At 39.0% G+C, this 20463-nt stretch overlaps 1 protein-coding gene across 2 annotated transcripts in view; it reads left to right on the forward strand.

Moving 5' to 3' along the window:
* Window positions 1-20463, forward strand: part of APAF1 (apoptotic peptidase activating factor 1) — a 75026-nt gene that overhangs the window by 43787 nt on the left and 10776 nt on the right. For both annotated transcript variants that reach the window (XR_011470854.1, XM_070410879.1), the window contains exons 18-24: window positions 1622-1750; window positions 5025-5150; window positions 6757-6876; window positions 10580-10696; window positions 13006-13131; window positions 18999-19118; window positions 19426-19551. Coding sequence is in view for 1 of the 2 variants with exons in the window: in XM_070410879.1 (XP_070266980.1) it covers window positions 1622-1750; window positions 5025-5150; window positions 6757-6876; window positions 10580-10696; window positions 13006-13131; window positions 18999-19118; window positions 19426-19551 (864 nt within the window). In the remaining variant the exon portion in view is untranslated. The remainder of the gene's footprint in view (window positions 1-1621; window positions 1751-5024; window positions 5151-6756; window positions 6877-10579; window positions 10697-13005; window positions 13132-18998; window positions 19119-19425; window positions 19552-20463) is intronic.

The raw sequence follows: 20463 nt of genomic DNA on the forward strand, positions 1-20463 counted from the left end.
ATTCTTTTGTGTATGTACCTGGAGATGGAAGTGCTGGGTCATAGGGCAATTCTGTACGTAGCTTTTTGAGGAACCACCACATTTTTCCATAGCATCTGCACCATTTATATCCCCATTAGCAATGTACAAGAGCTCCAATTTCCCCATATCCTTGTCAACACTTATTTTCCTTTATTGTATTATAATCACCCTATTACATGAAGTGGTATCCCATTGTAGCTTGAGTTGCATTTCCCTAGTGACTAATGGTGCTGAGTAGAATTTGAACATTTTAGAAGATATGTTACAGTGAGAGAGGAAAATAGTTTTATATTGCATGAAATGCCTTCTTAGTTTAAAAATCTAGACCAGCTCCTTATTTTACCTGCTAAAATAAAGCTACCCACCCTAGCTGGTTTGGCTCAGTGGATAGAGCGTCGACCTGTGAACTGAGGGGTCCCAGGTTCGATTCCGGTCAAGGGCACATGCCCAGGTTGTGGGCTCGATCCCCAGTAGGGGATGTGCAGGAGGCAGCCAATCAACGATTCTCTCTCATCATTGATGTTTCTATCTCTCTCTTCCTCTTCCTCTCTGAAACTAATAAAAACAAATATTAAAAATAAAATAAAATAAAGTAAAGCTACCCTAAGATCGCCCTTAACTACATGTAGATCCCAATTTCTTACTTTTGGTCTCTCCATTCCCCTCCTCTTATTTCTTTCCAACTCTTTTGTGTTGTTAGTTCACACCTATTGTTAGGTATCTTCTTTTTGCTACTCAATAATCAGGATAGCTGGCTATATCATATTTGCCAAGTTTCCTCTCTCACTCTCAGCCATTAATTTTTAAAAATGACCTGTCCTGGAAGGCATTTTAAGTATGATTCCCTGTCCTTTGTGGTTCGCCCCTGATGTTGTGCTGCTTACCATCTGTGCATGCTGCATTCCCAGGACGTTTTCATGGCTCCCGCTGAAGCTTATTTCCCTTTGCAAGACTGCCTTACCCTTACATTGCTATACTGTATATATATTGGTATCAGTGTTTGTATCATTTGGAAAAATTTTTGAAGAGTATACTCAGCATTTAAAAATATTTCAAAAATTGAAATGAAGTTTGAGTTACTCAAAAGTAGCTCTTCTTTGGTTAAAAAATGGGAAAATGATTGATTGTAATGGAGTAATTTGGTAGCTCTGAAGAGAACTAGAAATGATTGAACTAATTTCATTTTAGCAAGCCTCTGCAATATATTATTTTGATCATCTTCATTTCTGATTATCTATTTTCTCTTTTGAATAAACAAGCATTAGGAAGAACTGCTCTATAAATTTGGCTACTCCATTTTTTTCACAGGGGTTCTGTTTCTCTCTAGGCCAGAGAGATCATCTGTGATAAATTTTCCTTTATAGGAAACACGTTTCAAGATGAGTGATATTTTAAGAGCATATATGTATTGATTTATATATTACTTATGACTGTTAACAATATGTTAATTATCAGTAATTATAGTGTATTTTCAGGATTTATACTTTATGTTTGAAATGGCAGGATATTCTTTTAGAAATAAATTTCGATTCAGTTTGGATATAGCTTGTTTTAAAAAATATTTTGCTTTCATTGCTTCTCTCTTTTTTTATGTTGACAGCTTCTTGACATTAATACCAGTGGCCTATTGACAGAAGTCCACATAGGCCACAATAGCACCATCCGGTACTGTGACTTCTCCCCCCATAACCATTTGGCAGTGGTGGCTTTGTCCCAGTATTGTGTGGAGGTGAGTAATTGAATTTACGCTGTGAAGTCTGGGTCTCCAGAGGTACAAGGATGATGAAGAATGGACTGCTTAAACCATTAACTGCTGAGGATGTTTGCTTGGGAAATTGTATTTTCTTCATGGCATAATGACTTATAGCTTTAAACTATATGGCCATCTTTATTATTTAGCAGGTTAAAGACTTGACTGTATGACAAATCATATTGGGGATGACAGTATTATTCACCAAGTATTTGTTGGATGGGTAGTATGTGCCATGGTCTGAGGAAACAGTGGAATGACCACTGGTTTTCGAAGCAGAAACAAAGCATCTCTTAAACAATAGGCATAGGCTCTTCTGTAAAAGTAATGATGAGAGCTGAGTCCAGTTCAGATTTCTTAGATCACTGAGAAGGATAAGATGGAAGATATATTTATAATTGGTTAACGTAGGATGTTCATAGCTAAGCACTAATGAATAAAATGACTCTTGTGTTTGTAATTTAGCACTTACCTGATAGGTTTATATTCAGAGTCTGTGCCTCTGGCCCTGGAAGAATCCCACCCAGTGAATTGGTATATATTTTTTTTAAATATATTTTATTGATTTTCCACAGATCGGAAGGGAGAGAGATAGAGAGCTAGAAACATCGATGAGAGAGAAACATCGATAGCTGCCTCCCGCACATCTCCCACCGGGGATATGCCCGCAACCAAGGCACATGCCCTTGACCGGAACCGAACCTGGGACCCTTCAGTCCGCAGGCCGACGCTCTATCCACTGAGCCAAACCGGTTTCGGCTGGTATATTTTTTTAAAAAGCAATGAATTCCCTGATATTTTTCCTCCAAAGACGGTTTTTCCATGCTTTGTTACTACCCATTTCTTAAGTGGTTCTTACTACCAGGTAATTTGAAGTCCTTTCTGATTACAGCCCAAGAAAATGAGGCTGGGCCTTTATCTGGAAAATTATTTGGTTCACAGGTTCTCTTCAAAGGAAGCTTGACTACTGCAAGCACTTCTTCAGTGTTCTGTGCTTATTTCAGCAATTTTTAGTGAGTTTGCCAATCTTGCCCCTTACTCTGAAGGTGTGTGTGTGTGTGTGTGTCTGTGTGTAAGTGAGAGAGAGAGAGAGAGTTGCTGAGCTATAGGCGTTCAGTATGGAGAGACAGATGAAATGAGAGTGAATGGATGAGTTCTGTAAGCTCCTCGTAATTCTAAGTTCAGCAGTGCGACTTAGAATTTCCCTGCCAAGAATCATTCCGTTGGGAGCAGAGGCAGTGAGTGTGAACAAACTCCAGTCCTATTTGAAACAGTGGGAAGTAGGGTGCTGTGGGCAGTGTTCTCTTTGGTAGAGGCGTTGGATTGAAATTTTCAGATCTGCTAGGAATCTTGCACCTTACCTGGAGATCCTCAAGGTAGGTGTGGTTGGAAATTTCCCCTTTCTGGATTTTTTTTTTTTAATCTTCACCTGAGAATATGTGTGTGTGTGTGTGTGTGTGTTTAAATCATTATTATTATTGATTTTGGACAGTGAGAAAGGGAGAGAAAGAAACATCAATGTGAGAGAGAAATATTGGCCTGTTGCCTCTCTTACGTGCCCTGAGTAGAGATCGAACCTGCAACCTTTTTGGTGTAGAGGACAATGCACCAACCAACCAGTCACCTGGCTAGGGCCTGCTCTGGGTTTTGTCAGGATTTTTAGGAGGTATGGAGATGCAACCCATATTTCTGCTTTTCCTGTCACTTCTAAAATCTTTGTCCTATTCTTAGAAAGCTCCTGGGAACATTATCTTTTCTTCTTGAAATACAGGGATGAGGTTTGGGAGGCTCCGGGTAACAAAGAAATGATGGGGGAAGAACTAAAAAGGAAGAGAGGGAAGGATTTCAAGGGAGATTTTTCAGTAGTATAACCACTTTCATCTCTGTGTCCCACCTTGGACTCTAGAGATAAGGCAGAGAAAATTTCATGTACTTAATTTGTAGCCATAGAACTCTCTGATTGAAAACCACTGGGCATGTGATGAAGCACTTGTTTGTCCATGCTATTCTGAAATCATAAAGTAGGTCTGTAATTCAGAGTGTAATGAGAGGAACTCGGGCACATATGGTACTTCATTAGACTGGAATATATTTGAGTCATTTACAGCAGTACTGAGGACAGAATACAGCCGGGCTGGTGGTAGACACTGACAATTTGTAACAAGCATGAATAACAGGAGAAATGTGTACATGTACAATTAGTACCTTCATTTGTTATAGGATTTTGCAATCAGTTGAAATGAGGATTAGATGACAGTGGAAAATAGTCTGAATATAGAAGCTTCTTGTGTTCATCTATTTTTTAATTGATTTTTAAAAAACACATAAAACGTTTGCATGATTCTAAACCAAAGCTTTATAATAAGTTATACTCAGAGAAGTCTTGCTTTCATCATTATCCCTTCCCCTCCACTCTTTTCCACCCCTGTCCATAGATAACCATTTTGGTTTTTGTTTAACATTCCAATGTTTCTTTTTGCATATATAAGCAAGTATTTATACGTACTGTTTATCTCCACATTTGTATCCATTTATATATTTACTGTTTCTTATTTTTTTGTATTGCATAGTGTGTATATACATATGTGTATATATTCTTCTACAGAAATATATATACTCTGCTTTGTTTTTATAAGCAGCATTGCCCAGAAACTAGTCATTATCAGGATGCTTTTCTCATTACTGTTTTTGGCCTCATAGTATTCCATTCAATGGGAAATATGTGTAATTTATTCAGTTGGTCCTGTTGGTCATTTGGGTTGTTTCCAGTTTTTTGTGATAAAAAATAGTAAAATGCTCTGACCAGGTGGCTCAGTTGGTTGGAGTGTTGTCCCATGCACCAAAAGGTTATGGGTTTGATTCTAGTTAGGGCATACACCTAGGTTGTGGGTCCTATCCCTAGTTGGGGTGTGTACAGAGGCAATAATAAATGTTTTTCTCTTTCTCTCTGTCCCCCTTCCTCTCAAATTAATAAACATATCCTAGGGTGAAGATAAAAATAAATAAATAAATAATTAAATATATAAAATAATGAAATCAATGAATAGTCTGCACAAGTCATTCAGTATCTATAATAATAAAAGCGTAATATGCTAATTAGACTGGACAGCCGAACAACCTTCCAGACGTCCTTCTGGACGAAACCAGGGCTGCGAGGGCTGAGCCCCTTGCACGGATTTCGTGCATTGGGCCTTTAGTACATATATAAAATGCTTATGATTGTGACTTCCTGTATGCTGTGTTTATTCTGTAGTTGTGGAATGTGGACTCCTGTTTAAAAGTGGCTGATTGCAGAGGACATTTAAGTTGGGTTCATTGTGTGATGTTTTCTCCTGATGGATCTTCGTTTTTGACATCTTCTGATGACCAAACAATCAGGGTGAGAAATACTGACATTTTTGTTTTAGACATTTATTGATGGTAAGCTAAACCTCCTACAAATTAAGAAATTGATGGTCAGTATCAGGGGAAGTGAAATAGGAAACCAGTACATTTAGATTTATCCTTGAAAAGTGCTATTATGTGGACATAACAGTTTCATTCATTTAGGACATGCTCATTGAATATTACTATGGGCCAGGTGCTGAAGGAGTCCAGTGATTAAACTGTATTTTGGTTAATTTAAATATGTTACATTTGATTCCTCAGAGTAGTATTGACTACTTCCTCTACCTTGAATTCCCACATCTAGTTTCTTGCCAAATCCAATGGATCCTACCTTTCCATTTTCTATCATTTATTTCTACTTTTCCATTTCAAGTTTAAATACTCATTACCTGTTGCCTCTCTTGTATTAGATTCTGCCTTGGTTTTCTATTTGCTGCTTCTAAGATATTTTCCTTATGTGCATATAGCCATGTTATTTTTGCTAAAACAACAACCAGATAGTGGCTCCTTTGCATACCAAAGTAAATGTGTACTAAATCTCCTATCAAATTTTTCTACAGTATGGCCTCATTCTGCTGCAGTCTGTCTTCTAGTTTATTTCTATAGGTGACCTACTCTAAACTGCTCACATTTCCCCAAGCATCTTATAGTTCCTTGCCTCTTTACTTTTGCTTATGTGGTTTCTTGTGTTTGGAATACCCGACTTCTCCGTACCTCTCCTTATTAAAATCCTAACGGTTCTACAAGCCACAAGACTCCTCTGAAGCCTTTCCTAGTGTTTCATTTGGGGGACTGTAACTCTAAGTCATTTTCTTATGGTACTTACCAAATCCTGCCTTGGACTTCGGTATACATTTGATTTACTCCTCATCTCTAATACTCTGTTGCTCCTCTGACTTGTGCACATATTTTAAATGATGAATTTGTTGAGGCCAGGGACTCTGGTTTGTCTCTGTAGCATCTAATACAGTGTTTTATACAAATTGTAACTAAAATTCATGTAGTATATACTGTATGCCTGATGTCATGCGAAGTGCTGTACATGTGTTTGCTAATCCTCACAACGGTCTTTTGTGCAGCTGAGGAAACAGACACAGAAAGGTTAAGTCAGTGCTACACAAAGTGCCAGTCTCAATAAGCTTGAGCCAGAAGGATAATCCATGCACTGCTTCTTTCATCAAGGAGTCTTGTTTAAAAAAATCACTAAGTACACTGTTAACAGTGTGTAGTGTAATAGAGTGGATTTACATTCTGGTACAAGCCCCTTATCTTGGTATCAAACAGTTTGAGAACCAGCAGAAGGTTCTTATCTTTGAATAGCACTGGGTTTACATAATCTGTCCAAAGTTACAGGTAGAACTAGAATTTACACTAAGGCATTTGGGCTCTAGCACCCATTACTTCAATACTAACTGCTTCTTACTATAGCATGTAATTAATAAATGTTTATTGTTGAATTATAATCAAATGATCGAATATTTTTTAGCATGATAGGCATTTTGAGTGTGAAGCTTGTTTTGTATTTTGCTAAGGCTTGTCTTTATTAAGATTTTGAGAATACAGTAATCCTATTTTGTTTTTTAAAATCTCTTAATCAGCTCTGGGAAACAAAGAAAGTTTGTGAGAACTCTGCTATAGTGTTAAAGCAAGAAATAGATGTTGTATTTCAAGAAAATGAAGTGATGGTTCTGGCAGTTGACAATATAAGACGTCTGCAAGTAAGTATTTTTTAGAAAACAATTAGAAATTTTTTTAAAAAATAAGTCTTTATTGTTGAAAGTATTACATATGTCCCCTTTTTCACCCTCATTGACCCCCTCTAGCCCTTCCCTGAGTCCCCCACCCCAGGACCTCACCACCCCATTGTCTGTGGCCATGGGCCATGCATATATGCATACAAGGTTCTTGGGTGAACTCACAACTCACAATTTTTCTTGTTTGCTTTTGGGCTTGGGCTCAGGCACAGTTGTCTAGTATCCAACAGATGCTCAGGTATCAGTTGACTAAGTATATAGGTCTTGAGTTGAGGCTCAGATAGTATTTGGAAACATCTCATTCCTCTTCTGTTGGTATCAGTGGCACATGCTTTGATTTGCATGGAGTCTAGGATAGCATGAGGACAAACTTGAACTTGTCCACAGCAATGATTTAGACATGTCTGTTGGAGTATGCAAGGGGGATGGGCATACCAATGGGAGTGTTATTACAGGGAAATGATAACAGGGTCTTTGGAAGAACAAAATCACATCAAGTGAGGAAGGAGTCTGACCCACTGGAACTGAGCTGGAAGGAGCGGGGCTTCACATACTGAAATACACCTGTTTATTCACTCATTTATTCACACATTTGTTCAAAAATATTTCTTGAATGCTTCTTATGTTTCTGAAAAGGAAAAGTTTTTTAAAAAAATATTTTTTTATTGATTTCAGATCGGAAGGGGGGGGGCGAAGAGAGAGAGAGAGAGAGAGAGAAATAGAGAAAGAGAGAAACATCATTGATGAGAGAGAACCATTGATCAGTTGCTTCCTGCACGCCCCATACTGGGGATTGAGCCCACAACCCGAGCATGTGCCCTGACCTGGGAATCAAACTGTGACCTCCTGGTTCATAGGTCGACGCTCAACCACTGAGCCATGTCGACCGGGCAGGAAAAAGTTTTTAAGGCAAAATTGAAAAGGCTCTATCATTTAGGGATCCAAACAGATGTACCTTAGATCTTGCCCCTCAATGAGTGGGACACATAAGAGGAAGGCATTTCTTGACTGGCTGATGAGGAAAGGAGCCCTAGAGTCAGGTCCATTGGCAGAGGATTGATAGGAGTTTTGAGTGGTGGTAATTTAGAGCAGATGTCTTCAGGATCATTGGGCTTAATATAGGTAGCAAGAAGAAACGTAAGAGAATGCAATGAGATAGTGAAGCAGAGCTAGAAGAAAGAGAGAAACAATAGAGAAGAGGAGAAAGAAATAGCAAGGGCTTTAGACAGAGACCGGCCAAGAGCAGGCCAGAGCTGAACATGTTCTAATGCTGCAAACCTCAGCCTGATGTAGTGGAGAGAACAGTGACTTCACTCAGGAGACCCAGGTTCAAGTCCCGGCTATATTACCATTAGCTAGTTCTGTGATGTGGCGTAAACGGCATCCCTTCTCTGAGCTCACTTTTTTCAGAAGTCTGTGAGCTGGTTATATGGTCAAGGTGGAATTAAATCCAGGAGACAAGTACCTGAGAGTAAATTGCCTATGGCATGTGATAGTTTTTCCTTATCTACTGTGGAGGTCAGTCAAGCTGTGAGACACCCCTACATATGGCTTGTTCTATATTTTACAAATTTTACGTTCATCCTTAATATGTTGATGCGGATCACCTGATGCCTTGTATTTCTGGGATGGATTGGGATGTGGGTTGAATGTGAATTCCTCATTAATTTAGCAAACTGGTTCTTCACCTTGGGAGATTTTTCACTGCAGTATTTTTGTCTTCAGTGTTCTCATGCTTCTATTTCCTTCATTAAATTTGTGCAACCTTTCTTTAACAGTTATCATTACTGTGAGACTTAAAAAAAGTTATTTATATATATAAAAGCCTAAGCAACCTTTACGACCGGTTGACCGAACGACTGGTCGACTGGTCACTATGATGTGCACTGACCACCAGGGGCCAGATGCTCAATGCAGGAGCTGCTCCTTGGTGGTCACTGCGCTCCCTCAACCAACATCCCGAAGTTGGCCAACATCCCACAGTCCCTCCCTCTGGCCGGCTGGCCCCCATCAGCCCTGATCAGGACTGGGTGAGATAGCCCTGATTGGCTCTGATCCCCAGCCAGGCTGAGGAACCCCATCCATGCACAAATTCGTGCACCGGGCCTCTAGTCTGACTATTGCCATTTTATTCTATGGCAATGATTGTGGGAGACTTTTGAGGATAGTTTTTTTCTCTTCTTAGAAGCTCAGCCATTTAGGGACAAATAATAGTTGCTTTAAGTGAACAAAACATTTTTCAGTCACTTCTTTAAAAAATATAAAAATCGATTTTTGAGAGAAGATATTAAACTTTTAGAAGTTCCGTCTTTATTTTGAATGTCTACTAGATCAGGTTGTGCTGGGTAAAATACTGTAAAGAAAAAGCTACCTTGATTGATTGACCCTATAATCTTGTACCTGAAATAAAGATTACTGCTTATTTCATGCTAGAGGCCCAATGCAAGAGTAGGCTTTCGCAGCTGAGGCAGCTGCCTCGATCCCATGGCTGCAGCCCCGGCTTCATCTAGAACAGCGGTTTTCAACCTGTGGGTTGTGACCCCTTTGGGGGTTGAACGTCCGTTTCACAGGGGTCGCCTAAGACCATCGGAAACATATATATAATTACATATTGTTTTTGTGATTAATCACTATGCTTTAATTATGTTCAGTTTGTAACAATGAAAATACATCCTGCATATCAGATATTTACATTACGATTCATAACAGTAGCAAAATTACACTTATAAAGTAGCAATGAAAATAATTTTATGGTTGGGGGTCACCACAACATGAGGAACTGTATTAAAGGGTCACGGCATTAGGAAGGTTGAGAACCACTGATCTAGAAGGTTGCCCGGAAGGATGTCCGAGCGGCCATTCTGTCGGTGTTCAGTTGATTTGCATGTTATGCTTTTATTATTATAGATTGAAAAATAACTCAAGACATCGAGGTTGTAACACTCAGTCAGAGAGAGGTATCTGACAGTTGATTTAAGTTTGAGAAATATTTTCCTAGGTCACATGTTTTAGTTGTGTGATAAGATCTCTTTATTAGGGGATTTAAAAAATAATAATTAGCATTGGTACATGTTATGAAATTGCGTACCTTTAGTTTCAGTTTACAAGTCCAGCCACCCACATAATGCTCATGGTTTCTTCTCCAATGCTCCCTCCTCCCCCCAAAAAACGGGAAAAAATAATTTATATTGCCTTGTGAGTGATTTGGAGATTAAAAACCCATTTTAATTTTAATTTGCCTTTTTATGTAATGTCTGTCTCAGTCTTGTTTTCACCAACCCCATTGAATAATATCAGAAAAGTGTCTTTTTACAAGTGATGGTCCTATTAAATCGGGCTCTGCGAAGAAATGGAAAACAGGGTGTGGAACTAGCTGTGGGGTTAGAAATCAGACAGCTGTGTCTGAGGTGGAGGGCACAGCAGCTGCTTTTTAAACCTTTTAAAGCTCATTTTTTCTTATGAAAATGTATTTGAACTGCAAAGGTGAAATGGAAGGACAGCGTGAAGTGCTAAACGCAGCTGCTGAGACTAGGAAAGGGCTTTGTTGTTCCCTTGGGCACTCTTGTTGGTTATTTTCTCTGTTTTTATTATTTTTCAATTGAAGTCTCTGTTCTAAGGAACAAAAACTGCTCTTTCAGACTAATAACTGTGTCTTATTTTTCATTAGCTCATTAATGGAAAAACAGGTCAGATTGATTATCTGACTGAAGCTCAAATTAGTTGCTGTTGCTTAAGTCCGCATCTTCAGTATGTTGCATTTGGAGGCCACGATGGAACCATTAAGGTATTCAGTTCTTGACTCCAGTCAATCTGTGCAATATAGTTATTTATTTAAAATTAATCATGGGTCTGGCACGTGGACATGTACTACATAAATCTGTGTTAGACCAAAGATACTCTTACAATTCTGTTGGTTATATATTTTCAGACTGCCTTTACTATTGTTTCTCATACTTTTTGTCTTTTTGTGTTCCTTATTCTCTACTTAGTTGTTTTGCTGTTTTCAAAGAATATCAAATACTATCAGAGCTTCTATTACTTTGCAAAGAGCATTTTTTTCTCTTCTTAAAAGTGCAGCCGTTTAGGAATAAGTTGTTTCCATTTTGGTACTGATAAGGTTCGTTGGGAATATCAGTGCAGGATTGCCTGTGCTTACCTGTTTCACCACCCCTTGCTGTTCTTCTTCTGTACACCTGTTCACCACCTGAAATTCTTAACTTACCAAACAAGACCAAATAAATAATAAAAGCAGGCTATATGACAAAAATGTAGTGTAACAAAAATCATTTTGGATAAAAATGATTTTCTCACAGATGAAATTCATCACAAATGCATATTTTCTCTAGTTATATAATAGTTTTTCAAAGAACATTGGCTTCTTCAACTTTTTCTCACCCAAGCTTTTTGGAATTTGTTCTTAATGTATTAATTAATTATTTCTTAATATATTAATAGCTATATTTATGTTACTTTTTATTCATTTTTATGAGGAATTACACAAAATATTCTCCTGTTCATATTGACCCACAAAGGGGAGACTATATGTTCATACACAAAGTGAAAAAGAAAGCTTTTGGAAATTGATGTCAGTGTTATGGAATGTTAGCCATGTCTGTTGTGGCATGGATTCAGAGCTAAGGCTTTGGGTTTTCTTTTCATTATCCTGAAAAGTTGTTTATTAATTGTGAAGATGGCTGCTACTCCGAAAAAGTGTATTGTGGATGTTTGTTAAGCAAGGAACGGTTGTACATTTACGGGTGAATCTTGCTCTTCTCTCTCAGTCTCATCTCGCAAATTTATACACAGGTATTATTTATTCCTAAAGGATCTTTGGCTCCCCTTTTCTTTTTTAGCTTGTTGCCAGCACTACATTCTTTTTGTTTTTACTATCTAATCTTATTCTTATCCCCCTTAAAGTCATCAAATAATATTCAAATAATATAAATAACATAAGTGAATAATGTAAAATTACTGCCACTTAACTGTTTTTAACCTATAAAATGACAATTTTATGTGATTCAGCCTAGTAACATCAAATAATAACAGCTACTATGTATTAGGTATTTACTGTGTCACATGCTCTCGTTGGATGTTAGTTATTCTTCTTCTTTTACAGATAGATGTCTGAATTCCTAGTTTCCACAACTTTATAAAATCAGTAAGTGGCAGAGCTAAGATTCAAACCCTGAGCTTCTCTGCTCAACTATTAGGCCCTCCCCCCAGGGGAATTATGAGATCCTCTATCCTGTTCATCCAGGAAGGCTTTCATTCCCACAATCCCCTGTGCTTTCTACGGGACCTTATTTCAGACATGCAGGTTAGGTTTGAAATTCTGCAATCTCCTATTTTAGCATCATCTGTATTTTCCTTAGGCTTCCTTGAGTACATTGGGCAAAGAAACCATGTTTACTTTTTGGGGAGGGGTGAGTTCATTTGAAAACCTTTTTACATAGTCATTTTAGTTCTTCTACCACATTTTTTCTTCTTCTGATTTTACATGTTACCACTTTCTTAATCTCTGAATCTGGCATATTAATCTTTAGCCCTTTTAAGGCTTCTCAGTACAATGCCTTCCAGCCCACTCACATCCTCTTTTCCTTACCTGTCTCCCTCATTATCCTTTATCTTACCTTGTCTCTGTGTTGTTTTGTAAAGACCTTGCCATGTCTCTTATCCATCTTAAATGTCATTTTCTTTTTGGATGTTGAGCCCAGACTGCCACTTGTTTGATGAATTGGATCGTTGACTACTGAGAAGGACCACTGGTTCCTACTGCCATGTGGTCATTCCAGTGAGTCTTACAGGTAGTTTAAGCAAAAAACTCACAAAACACACATGTGTCTCATCCAGTGAGTGTTTTAATTTAGGGTGTGTGTGTGTGTGTGTGTGTGTGTGTGTGTGCGTGCGCGCGCAAGCACGTTGGTGTGCATGTATGGATGTGTACCATTCATTTATGGCTTTAGTTAAATTGAAAGCACTATATGAGATGGAAGTTCTATACCCTTCTGTAGTTGATTTAATAACTTTGGGGTGATAAGCTTGGGTCTTGCTGAGTTTCTTTGTATTCATTTTCTGTGGTTTTCTATTTTGAAGATTTTAGAACTCCTAAACAACAGACTCTTCCAATCCAGGAATGGGCACAAGAACACTGTACGGCACATCCAGTTCACAGCTGATGGGAAGACTCTCATTTCAAGCTCTGATGATTCTACAATTCAGGTGAGAAGGAGGATAAACTCCTAACACACGTAACTCTGACTCTATCAAAGGAACACTTTGATTATGGCTCACATCTGGTGTGAATTTTAAACATTTATTTAACATCATATTACTCTGGGCATACATTCAGACTATGCACATTGTTTTAGATGAAACCGATTTATGTTTCATATTTTTCTATAGGTGAGGCAGGCAATTTAACTTAGAATTCTCTGTTGGAAGGTTGTTTATTTTGAAAATCAAGGATTCATTTGAATTCTCCCATCTGCCTTGGTATTTGGATTTGTATTTACTTTTTGCCACATTTATGTAATGTCTCTTTATTTTTCTTTATAGCAATAAAATCTCATTGAAATAATTTCATTCTCTCTTTTAAGGAGAAGATGTTTATTATAGGGATGAATCTTTTGAAAAAAGAATAGTTCACCATAATGAATGATTGTGGCTATAAAGGCCTTAAGCCTACTATATGTTCTTTTAAAATTTATTTTTATCAAATTTCAATGCACATACTTTTAAGACTTAAGGAGTACTACTATAAGGCTTATTATGAAAAACAGACTCTCCCATTTCTCATTCTCTAGAAGCACCACTTTTAGCTTTTTCTTTTGATATTTATCTTCATGTTCCATGTTGCATGATTATAAAGCTAATTCTTGATTTTTATTTTGAGGATTTATCTACTTACCTCCTTATATGAAAATTTGGCTTTTTTTTCTTCTCCCACTTACCCTACCTATGATTTAGGCATATACCCTTTTATCAATCCTCACTATCTCTATATAACAAAATTTTGGTTAGGTCATTAGTGACGTCATTATGACTAAGTAGACTAAGTGTATTATGAATGTCTTTCTTACTTAATGCAATTTAGGAAAGTTCTGCCTTTGAGTAGATGTAGCTGGAAATTATTTTACCCTAAAACATTGCTATTAATAATTTAATAAGAATAATTTACACTATTCAAAGCTATTTCGGAAAAAATTTTTAAAAATACATTTTTATTGATTTCAGAGAGGAAGGGAGAGGGAGAGAGAGATTGAAACATCAATGATGAGAGAGAATCATCAATTGGCTGCATCCTGCATGACCCACACTGGAGATTGAGCCCGCAACCTGGGCATGTGCCCCGACTGGGAATCAAACCATGACTTCCTGGTTCATAAGCCGTCGCTCAACCACTGAGCCACACCAGTTGGGCTATTTTGGAAAATTTTAATGTTATGTCTTTGTGAGTCCTATATGATTAGAAAGAAATTTGGCTTTAGTACAGAAACTTATTATAGGCTCCCATGGTACTGGTGGATTAGCTGTGAAACTGTGAAATATTCATCCTTCTTCCTTTCCAGATGACTTTGAAATGGGTAAAACTAAACTAGGTCTGATGCAATTCTGTTGAGACATTGTATACTGTATAGCCTTTCTGTCAAAAGCTCAATTCAGGGGTTTTATATCCTGCTTAAAGATCAGATATTTTCAGCCAGAGGGAGTAATATTTCCTAGGAATATCTTTGGTATTGGAGTTAGGTTATTTTTAGAAATATAAGTTAAGTTGTGTTTCATCCTCTTTTTCTGCTTCACTAGGAATACTTTTTACATTTAAAATGTTTTATGAGTATACATTTATGTAACAAAACTCTTGGTAGGTATTTCCAAGAATAGACTGGTTGAGTTTTTGGTATTTTAGTATAATTAATTGGAGTCCCCCCCCCCCCCCCCCCCTTTATTGAGGTGTAATTGACAAAACTACATGTGTAAGACATACAATGTGATGATTTGATATGTGCACACAAATCCTCACCTTGCAGAGTTACCATTTTGGAGGTTTATTTTAATCATCTTTGTATCCTTAATGCTTGGAATATAGAACGGTTTCAGTAAATCTTTGTTGAGGTGAACGAAAGTTATTGCCAACATAGGAAGAATTAACTTGTCTGCTGTTAGCACCTAGAGTTGTGAAAACTGAGGTCTAACTTGGTAGTTTTTGATTCTTTACCTTAAGGTGCATAAAGCCCAAGTGGCAGCCATGCTCACCAGAATCAGTGTATGAGAATGTATAATTTTTTGGAGGTAGAAGAAGATTCTTCAGCATGTTTTTAAATTTAAATTTTATTATTTATATACTTGAAAAAATTCTACAGTGTAAATACATTGCAAAAATTATACCTAATGGTAGAGACATCCCCAAACTCAGCCTTAATATATTTGACTAATGCTGGTAGAAGTTTAGCTGTTATATAAGGTGATTCAATTCAGTATATTTGAGCCCAACAACAACAACAACAACAATCCCTGTCATCATTGCCTCATCAGAAAGCTCCTGCAACACAGTCTGCTAAGGGTATCTCAGTCTCCCCTCAGTGATTGCTAAATTCTTTGTTATATCTGCTCAGGAAGGCTCTCTGACTTCTTGATGTGGGGGGTTGCAGAAAGAACATAACGCAGAGCCTGGCCTGCATCGCTCAGTGGTTGAGCATTGACCCAAGCACATGCCCGGGTTTGCAGGCTGGATCTCCAGTAGGGGGCGTGCAGGAGGCTGCCGATCAATGATTCTCTCTCATCATTGATGTTTCTATCTCTCTGTCCCTCTCCCTTCCTCTCTGAAATCAATCAATCAATAAATAAACAAATATATATCTTATCTAATAAAAGAAACATGCAAATTGACCACACCTCTGCTACACTCACAAGCTACACCCACCAGCCACGCCCACCAGCCAGTCAGAGTGACTATATGCAAATTAACCCAACCAAGATGGCGGCCGGCAGCCACATAGCTGGAGCAAGCAGAAGGCTTGGTTGCCCCGGCGATGGAGGAAGCCAAGCTTCCTGCCTGCCCTGGCTGGCTTTGGCCTCTGCTAAAGGCAACAAAGTTTCAATTATAGAAGATAAATAAATCCCAGATACCTGCTTCCATCCAGCCTCCACTGGGAGCTTGAGTAGGCAGCCTGCAAACAGCCATCAACCCCTCACCCAGGATGGCCACACCCTCATGGGGTGAGGGTCCCTGCTGGGGGCCTTGGCCAGCCTGCAAACAGCCATCAGCCCCTCACCCAGACTGGCCAGGCACCCCAGCAGGACCCCCGTCCCTGAAGGGGATGTGGCCAGCCTGAAACGGCTCTCAGCCCCTCACCCAGGCTGGCCAGGCACCCAAGCAGGACCCCCACCCTGATCTGGGACACCCTTCAGGGCAAACCAGCTGGCCCCCACCCATGCACCAGGCCTCTATCCTATATAATAAAAGGGTAATATGCAAATTGACCCTAACAGCAGAAAGACTGGGAATGACTGGTCACTATGACACACACTGACCACCAGGGGGCAGATGCTCAATGCAGGAGCTGCCCCCTGGTGGTCAGTGCGCTCCCACAGGGGGAGCTCTGCTCAGCCACAAGCTAGGCTGATGGCTGCCAGTACAGTGGTGGTGGTAGGAGCCTCTCCCGCCTCCTCAGCAGCGCTAAGGATGTCCAACTGCAGCTAGGCCTGCTCCCCGCTGGCAAGTGGACATCCCCTGAGAGCTCCCGGGCTGCCAGAGGGATGTATAACTGCCAGCTTAGGCCCAATCCCCCAAGAAGCGGGCCTAAGACAGCAGGTGGACATCCCACGAGGGGTCCCAGACTGCGAGAGGGCACAGGCCAGGCTGAGGGACCCCCCGGAGTGCACAAATTTTTGTGCACCGGGCCTCTAGTATATATATAAAGAACATAAGGCAGGAATGAACATGGAGTCAGACACAGCTGGGAATGGCAGTTCCCATCAACCAGGACGAGCTATTAATAATAGCCACTGATCCTTTAGTCCAGTAAAGCCCAGAAAGTCCGGTGAGAATGGTATAGGATAGTTTATGTTTAATTGCACAGGTGCCTTTCCTTTCTGATATGATTTGGGGAGCCAGAAAAGCCCTTGACATATCACTGGGTTCTTAAAATGCTGAAATTCCTAATTCAGTCTCTTTAAGTTATTCTCACTTCCAGCTTCTCTTGCTCTCATAGAAGATACTTTGCCCTGCTATCCTGTTTCTGTGAATGAGCACTTCGAGGCAGAAGAGACGGAGAGAATCTGAGATCTAGGGCTTGGTGGGGAGGAAGGGTGGCTGCTAAATGTGGAGGAGAAAGGAGTAAAGAAAGGCAGGGATAAGGGAGATGGCATTTCTTTTACTATTTTACCTAAGTCCCTGATAGGAAAAACCTTAAAGACATTTCTGCTTCTTAACCTTCACCAGTCAAAACCAGATCCAGAATATTACTAATATGCACTACTTCCTGTAGTGGTGGCTGATTTTTAAAAATAGAAGAAAATTCTGTGGAAGCCTGCCTGCTTGTCCACAGCTCAGATATCAAGCTCTGGGCTGTTTTGTCAAATATTTTCCCAACCTTTTTTTCCTACTGTTCCTCTGCATGTCCTGTACTCCAGCCAGATTGTGGACTATGAGCAGGACCTTATAATCTGTCCATGTTTCCTGCTGGCACTCATGTCCTTTGTTTGAAATGCCCTCCACAGTTTGTGAATCATACTTTCAAACCATGCCTCAAGCCTACTTTGAATGTATTCTCTCCATCAAATCCCTAAGGGATCGCTTTTTCGAGTTCCACAGAACTTTTTTTTTTTAAATTTATTTTTATTGATTTTAGAGAGGAAGGGAGAGGGAGAAAGAGATAGAAACATCAATGATGAGAGAGAATTATTGATCAGCTGCCTCCTGCATGCCCCCTACTGGGGATCAAACCCGCAACCTGGGCATGTGTCCTTGACCGGAATCGAACCTCTGGGACCCTTCAGTCCGCAGGCCGATGTTCTATCCACTGAGCCAAACCGGCTAGGGCTAGTTCCACAGAACTTTTATCTGTATCAATAGAGCTTCTGCTGTTTGTTTGCTTTTGGGGCGTCTCATTTTCTTTGTTAGACCCTTAGATTTCTTAATGCTACATTCTTGTTTCTTTCATATTTGCCTGACTTATAGGTGCTAAGTAAATATTTGTTAAATTAATTTCAAGTCAAGAATTAATAAGACTAAAAACATAGTTGCTTTGATTTAGTAATTAAGGGTTCTGTACATGGACATGACATAGAAGTAAAAGTTTTGTTCACCTATGTGCTTCCCTTTTCTTTTTACTATATGTCCATACATTTTTAAAAATTGAATTTATTGGGGTGACATTGGTTAATAAGAGTATAGGTAGGTTTCAGATATACATATGTTTACCTTTGTATACATATAAACATATATTTGTATGCCTTATTTTGTGCCAGTTACTTATCTTATTTCAGTTTCTTCTTCCCTTTTACCTGAGGACTTTAATTGGAGCTCCATGTGAAAAAGAAAAATAATGTATATATCACTTCCTTTGTCATTTTTGAGGATTGCATTTGGTTATAGCTAAGATATCTGGATCTTGGAAATTCTGAGACCTTGTCTGAAGCTGCTCTGGTCAATTGACCTTGCCAGGAAGGGACCAGTAGGATTCAGTAGCTTTAGTGGAGCTGGACTCTCCAGACTAGCCTGGCTTATGAGATCAGAAATCTGTAATTAGGATAATTTTCTGTGGAAAATTTAATCAGATGGTGAGCTCACTAACATGTGATGGCTTTTCTCTATCTTCTGGTGTAATTAACTGCTCTCCAGCAACTGAAGAAAACAAATTTTATTTAGGAGGAAACATACTTTATTTTACTCCTAGTCAAGTTATTTAACCTCAGGTTTTCTCTGTCTGTAAAATGGGGCACCATATTCTTTCTTGGTACTCGTCTTTGTTTTACTGAAATGCCACAAGGATAAAAGACTTAAGAAGGGATCACATTCTTCCCCACCCCTCCACTGGGATATTATGGGGAGAATGTTATAACACTTACATTTTTTTAATATTCAGGTATGGAATTGGCAATCAGAGGAATATTTCTTTCTGCAAGCCCATCAGGAAACAGTGAAAGACTTTAGGCTCTTGAAAAATTCAAGACTGCTTTCCTGGTCATTTGATGGCACGGTGAAGGTAATTTGAAACACAGATTTTTTTTAAAAGTATTCTAATGTTGCAGTGATGATATTGTGACAGCCAAAAGCAGATGGTTGATAAGTAACTACTTAATTTTCAAACTTGTGTTCTCATGTTGTTGTCAGTTGACTGCAGTCACCTATGTGTGCTCTGTGTTTATGAACATTTGTACTAAAGGGCACGTAAAGGGGTCAGAACAACCAGTGTGCTAGCGCTCTTACTGTATAGGCCTGTCTTCTAGCTGATTATGTCCAGAAACACAGAATGGTCTTAAAAGTGTCAACTTCTGAGTTTTTCTTTGAAGGTATGGAATATCACCACTGGACGAATAGAAAAAGACTTTGTCTGTCACCAGGATACAGTACTTTCTTGTGATGTTTCTCCCGATGCCACCAAGTTTTCATCTACCTCTGCTGACAACACTGCAAAGGTAGGTGGGTCAGCTGAAATGTGCATGCATAAAACTTTGGTATCGGTTATGTATTATGAGTCCTATGTACAGTAGGTCCTCGGGTTAGATTTTCACTGTAAGTTGGAACCCACCTACATAAGCACCTATGGCACTCACATGGAGCACATACACAGCAATAATGAAGTGAAACAGTAAAAAAAAATTTAGAAGAAAGATAACAATTCCTGACCTTTACTTATGGTAAATAAATAATATAAAACATAAAGCACATATGCACATACGTCAAAATGACGGAACTTTTTTTTTTAAATAAATAAATGGGAGATGGCAACGTAACCATGAAACGATGTACGTCGAGTCCAATGTAACCTGAGGACTGCCTGTATTATGAGTTCAAATAATGTGTAAAGTGGAAAAATATGTTTCTGTCTGCATGTCTGTCTTATTGTGTGAGTTTTTGGAGGATTCCCATTGGCCTTTAGTTGGTGTCAGATAGATTACATGAATAACATCAAGGACTTTTGATTTTTCCCTTACTGATTACTTTTGTTGTTACTAAGCAAATGCAATCTCTGCTGCATATTATAGGCAATAAAAAGCATTGAAAAGGGTTTACATTTAATTGCACACCCACAGTAGGTTTTTATATAATTGATATAAGTTGATGCTTCTGAAAATCACATTTCAGTGAAATGGTGCTGCCTATTTGGGGACATTGAATACTCCATTTTCTTCTTTTTTATCCATCTTGTTAATGGCATTATTATCTACCTATCTTTCCAAACTACAAACCTTAGAATTGTCTGGGACTCTACTGTCTTTTATGCTCTGTTGATTACTTCTCAATACCTCTTGGATCCTTCTTCCCCTCCTTGCCCCCACTCTTAAGACCAGGCTCTCTTCCTTCATTGGTGGGCCTGCTTCTGGTCT

This window comes from Myotis yumanensis, unplaced genomic scaffold (genome assembly GCF_028538775.1).
Source record: "Myotis yumanensis isolate MYYU_CA2020_CCGP unplaced genomic scaffold, mMyoYum1.0.hap1 SCAF_3, whole genome shotgun sequence".
Taxonomy (NCBI): domain Eukaryota; kingdom Metazoa; phylum Chordata; class Mammalia; order Chiroptera; family Vespertilionidae; genus Myotis; species Myotis yumanensis.